The sequence below is a fragment of the Zootermopsis nevadensis genome, unplaced genomic scaffold (genome assembly GCF_977971745.1).
Source record: "Zootermopsis nevadensis isolate Lab colony 2312 unplaced genomic scaffold, Znev_1.0 Znev_ptg000010l, whole genome shotgun sequence".
NCBI lineage: Eukaryota > Metazoa > Arthropoda > Insecta > Blattodea > Termopsidae > Zootermopsis > Zootermopsis nevadensis.
The window spans coordinates 7,447,782-7,453,864 of NW_028259142.1; the positions used below are offsets into that span (position 1 = coordinate 7,447,782).

Consider the following 6,083-nt stretch of genomic DNA (forward strand, 5'->3'; position numbering starts at 1 on the left):
GCCGGGGCAATCATGGGTACTATTTTTAAAGAAATATTTTCTGGTTTTTAGACCATTTAAAGCACATAAAAATAAATGTTTTCCATATTTTTAACACCTAAAATTATGCTCCCTAATCATAATCAACCTGACATCTTATTCAGCCTAATTCCTGCAGTTAATAAGTTGCTAATTAACTGACTGATACAGTGTCATTACATAATCCAAGAAAGAGTATATTATATGGCCCATTTGTTGCAGATCCAAATCGCAAACCTGAATTGAGTTCCCACACTACATCGCACCCACGTTTAGAACCGTTCAGCCCTGGTCAGGTTTACAACAGCAGCAAGGCCCAGCAAGTACATGTTCTACCATCTGCAACAGCCTCTTCAGCTACTGATGCTTCACTGGCATGACAGAAAACTTCTAGGAATTACTGAGCAAAGGGACCAAGAAAACCAGAGTTGCTCAATCTTTTCTCTCAGTGTGTGATTCCTGTCACATTTGTCATTATTTGGATCTTCTTTGAACATACGTGTAATATACAAGGACCCAAGTGTAAATTGTGTATTTCTTAGCTTTAAAAAGTATCATTTGCCACCGAATTTTATATATTAAACATGGATATTAGTCAATAATAAGAGAATAATTATAAGGCATGAATATGAGCTGTACAAAAATGTCAAAATATTGCACTGATGTATCTCCTCCATCTACGACTTCAGATTATTTGGTGTTTTCTCAATATGAATGCCTGAACTGTTGGAACACACTGTTGATAGAGTTTGTATATTTCCTGTTTCAAGATTCCATGTTAAGTAAATGACACTAAGTTTAAATTTGGACAGAAATGTCAGGGACTTCAATTTTTCTACTCCCATGTCAGCATGTTAAACTTGTGCCAATTTCCACTGGAATGTGTTTTGCAAGGTAGATGGTAATAATGCAACAATGATATATTGCGAAGTAGGCAAGTTGCGCTGCATTCTAGAGATTTGTTTTACTGTTTTGCGAGTCGCAGGGTAAAATGTATATAATTTAATATCACATTAAAGGAAAGAATAAGTAGGTCACAGGATACATTGTTGTGAGAACAAGAATGGCTCACATTTTTACCACTGCTACCATAATTATGCTCTTGAAAGCATAATTTTGGGGGATTACTATGAGATTAAATGTTATTGTTATATAAGTGAATATTAACTGTATGCTCCATTTCAGTAAGGTTACAATATGTGTGGCTGTCAGAGGAACAAGAAGAATTCTGTCGTGGTCACAGATTATAATTTTGTAACATTGTGTGTTAGTTTTATAATCAAAAATTATATTAGAATGTAAGAAAAGATTGAATACACACACACATAAATTTCTAAATAAATGTATTGATGCATTGTAGGGAATAGGACCTGATCAGTTGACCCACTTAAAGTGTAAATGTCTTAGGAGGAGGAAGAAGAGGAACAAACACATGGTCAAATGCAGTTGGGTTCGTTGAATCTTTTTCATTCATTGTTGTATATTTATTGTAATTATTTAGTTGTGTTTCTTGCATGATACAGCAGATTGCATTAGCAAAGTTAAGAAAGGAACATTGCTATCCGTGTTTCTGGGAAAACTGCGGTATGGAAAAGAAATCCTATGGTAATTTTACTGGGAAGATTCAGAAATTAGAATCAAAGCCATATATAGTTATTGCATCCATCAGTCTGAAGAAAGGTTTTATGAAATCTTTGTGGTAATTACAATTTTATTCCACTTACATGCACAAGATAATTTATTTTTGACATCTTTTATAATAAGTGACACAATAATACAAATTCATTTCATAAGTAAAAGTAATTTTTTATTTTATTTTGACCTTTAGTTGTAACACCACTTCATATAAGTGGCTACCAGCATTTTGAAGAAGAAAAAGGCATGGAGTAAGAATTCTAGGGACATGCACATTTTCACTGCTTCCAGACATTGTTAAGCCTTCCTTTGTTAGTGAATAGACAGAACAATGAATCATACTATTAAAATGATAACAGTTAAGTATGATTCATATGAAAACTGTAAATGTTGGAAAAAACTGTTTTAAGTGCACTTAATATACTGTATTATAGTTCACATCATGTTCTGCACACTTCATTGAATAAGTATGTACCTCAACATACAAATTGTCTTTGGTCTCTCTCTGGTTTTCTGATGTCGCTTATCAGAACTAAATGTAATTGGTGGAAAGGGTGTGACATCATGGCATGCATTTTCATGCTGCAAGCATGTCCCTGGCTTAATTTCTCATCTTCAAAAATCACTCCCTTCTGGTGCTAGAATACAGCAAACAGTATTTTACCAGCAGTTTCTTTAGAGTGGAATTTCATCAGTCAAGGTGAATTGGTATGGCACTTCTAATTCTGTTCTTGTTTCCTGGTATGATGATGTACTCATGATTCATAAAGATGTATTCAAGAATAACAGAGCTTGTGAAGCTAAACTCATGCTGAATTTTATTGTTTCTCCACCTCTTCATTGGTAGTGTTACTACTTCACCATCGATATAAAAGTCTTCCATTGCTGTGATAATCATTTGCATCACAGTTTAAGATGCTTATCCAGGTTATAGAGGATTTTCAACATCACTGACTTCACTTATAATATCTGACCAAACCAAAATGAGCAATGCTTTTATTTACTTCCTGTCCCAGATCAGAGTTCTTCTTGAAGATAAAATATGAACCAGCAATAGTTATCTTAAAACCTTGCATACCATGCAGTGTTTTGATATATGAAATCATTAATGTGTAAACCGTTTTGTTTGTATATATGATTTCATACAGCAATAGTTAGTAAAATTATTGACACTTACATGCAATTAAAATAACATAGTTGAATGAAAGTTGTCATTAATGCATATCTTCTGCTTAATATTTCCTCCTAAATTTACCCCTGCAATGAACGAAGTTTTATTAAGTAGGATTTCAGGTTCTTACAGTGGCAAGTACAGAGATGGCTGTCATCTGACTTCTAGGACTGTGTAGTGTGGTATAAGTTCACCAATGTTTCAGAGGTCCATGCTCCTTCCATCATTGTTGCCCTGATAATGGAGGCAGCAAGGATCTCTGTAACATTGGTAAATATCTACCAGACTGCATGGTATTACAACCCAGAAGATAGTTAGCTATCTTTGATGTCATTATTATTTAACTTTTATCATGCAGGAAAAGGGGATGTAAATTACCATACTATGGAGCTGTCGGCTAGACTCCAGGGTTTAACAATTCAGCAGCATGCTAGTGCGACTCACGACACTAAAGTGTGACGTTAAAGTCTGAAGATGTTTGTTTGTTTGTGTGTGTGATGTAATTAGCAATAAGACATTATTTAAGAGTACTTCATGAAAGTATGTTCTATTTTCTTTGCTTAATTTCTCTAAATTTTCTTTCGTAATTCCTATCCATATCTTTATACTCAGTACTTTTTTTGTAGGAATTGAGGTTTTTGTGGCAGTGTGCTCATCGATGGTGGTCTGGGTTGCTTCACTGTGTCATCTTTTGGATGTATACCATTGTTCAGAAGACTACACGGTGCAGAAACTGTGAAGACTACCATCTTTTCATGTAAATTGAAATAGCTTATTTATTTTTGTTAAATTCATTGTTATTGATTATTTGTGCCACTGTCATTTTCTTTGGCAGTAAGATGTTTGATACCTTTTCAAAAAAATGTTCTTTGAATTTGGTGCTAGGATCAAACATTTGTAATTGATGTAATATGAATGTATTTTTAAGTGATGTTACCTAACAAAAATAGAGTTTATTTAAGGCTGTTATGAGAGACACGTATGACTAATTTGTAAAGTAATAAATCTATCAGTGGAGGAGGAAAATGACATGTCAAAGATGTGTGATCATGTCAGTAGCACTGCGGTGCATGGCATGGTAATGCATACAGCCTAGGTACATATAGACCACAGGTTAAGTACACAGCCAATACACAATCACCATTCAGAAGCGATGTCTGTCATCTTGTCAGCTGAAGTTTTACATAAAAAAATGCATAACTCACCTGCACATTTGATTGATCTGAAACCCTCAAAATGCCTGTAGATAGCATTTTCTCTTGCAATACAATGTTTATGTTTCTCAAAGCTTTTAATATAATTAACACATTTAAAAATATTGTTCTCTGCTTTTAATATTTGTCCATTTGTATGCTATAGAAAGCCAGCTTTAACTACTAGTAGCAACATATGCATTATGCTGTGGTAAAACAGGAACAGATTAGAAAAGTCAAACTCTGCATCAAGCAGGAAAGTTTCAAAGGTGTTTTTCCAGTGGGTCTGATTTCAAATAGCTTATATGGCCACTGACAGATGGCAGCATGATTGGCTCAATTTATGTGATGGGCATACAGTTTATCTGGCCACTAATAATGGCAAAACACAGTTAATATGGTTACTGATAGATGGCAATATGATCTTTCAGTTGAAAGATGTGACAGAATATGCCCCCTAGCGGGACAAGAGAGCAGAGTTGGAAATAGTTTTGTGGGCACGCCATATGAGCTGTAGTACAAGTAGGGGCAATATTGTCACTGTACTTGAACATTACTGTGTGTGCTCTCTGACTGCTGTGAAATAATTAACTTGATCACTGTGAACAGGATATGTAATGTGTATTCTACACAAATTAATGACAATATATTAGTAATTCTCTAAGTGTTTGTGACAATAGTTTATTCACAACATGAATATTATGTTGGATCATGACAATGAATTACCTGAAGACAGGAGTAGAGCCAACTTCTGAAACGTAATGTATGTCAAATATACCTCAGACAGCAGACAATGTTCCACATAATATTCTTATAATATATTGGTACCGTTAGTTGGAATAACAAATGTAAATTTTTCATAGAGTTGTTCTGTAACCTATGTAATGTAGTACTTGCTTTCTTTACATTCTTATTGCAAGTTTTAATGTTGTCTATAAGAAGATTTTAGTGCTTAGAAGGATCTGATGTTTTGACAGGAGTGAGTCTGAAGATGGCAGTCTTCTGGGTTGTGCCATGCAGTCTGGTAGAAGTTTACCAATGTTTCATAGGCCCTTGCTGCCTCCATCATCAGGGTGATGAGAGGCAGCAAGTACCTATAAAACATTGGTAATCTTCCACCAGACTACGTGGTGCAACAACCCAGAAGACTGCCATCTGTTTTAGTGTTTGCTACAAGAGCTCAGTGTCTGCAGGAAGGCATGTGGCTGGAAGTACTGAACACATTGTGGGCTTGGAATGACATTGTACTAACTGACCATTCATACATTTTGAGAAAAATGACTGTAAATTTTTATAACTTGTATGGTAACTGACTTTCTTTTCAACTTGGCATTGTTATTTGAGGTATAACAGGGATTTTACTATAAAATTACCCAACCAGAAATTGCACTTCATGCCTGTAATTGATGCTCACATGCACCCTGACAGTAGGGTTTTGAACTCTGTTCCTTTTGGGTAAAATAGCATATATCATGCTGTGCAGTTACAGTTTGGATGTATTGTAGTAAACACAGCTGATTTAACCACTGGGCAAACTAGGCGGTCACCTAGTGTGGCAAAATTTTGAGGGGGGGGGGCCGAATAAATAAATAAGAAGGGACATATCATAAAATAGTATGTTAATAAGCATCTAAAAGTAGAGAGATGAAACAGGAAAGATTAGATGTGTGCTTGCATTAACAGCTTTGTACTGTGCTGCCAATAGTACTTGGTATTGTATACAAGTGGTTGATGTGTGCATAGTGAAGTCAACAATGTGACCCAACAAACATGTCACCTCTTGAATTTCTTCTTTAGTCATTATTATCAGTTGCATGATGGATTTTAGGGTGATAGGTTCTATTTCTCTCTTGTTTAAGTAGTTTGCTGTTTTCTTTGTACTTGGAATGCTGTGAAAGTGTATAGTTATTCTTTTGTTGAACCTTTCACTCGACTACAGTACATATTGCTGGTACAGTTTTAACTTTGTCAGTATTGTGCTTGAAACTGAGTTTAACAGTGTTAACAGAAATTGGAACGGTGTGCTTTCGTTCATAATCAACCAGGAATGGTTGAAACTTTATTGA

At 35.0% G+C, this 6,083-nt stretch overlaps 1 protein-coding gene across 2 annotated transcripts in view; it reads left to right on the forward strand.

The window, feature by feature from the left end:
* Window positions 1-4,681, forward strand: part of SIDL (SIDL trafficking protein particle complex subunit 10) — a 32,941-nt gene extending 28,260 nt beyond the window's left edge. For both annotated transcript variants that reach the window (XM_022076700.2, XM_022076699.2), the window contains one exon: window positions 241-4,681. In XM_022076700.2, coding sequence (XP_021932392.1) covers window positions 241-398 — 158 coding nt within the window. In that variant the 3' untranslated portion in view covers window positions 399-4,681. The remainder of the gene's footprint in view (window positions 1-240) is intronic.
* The last annotated feature ends 1,402 nt before the right edge of the window (window positions 4,682-6,083 follow it).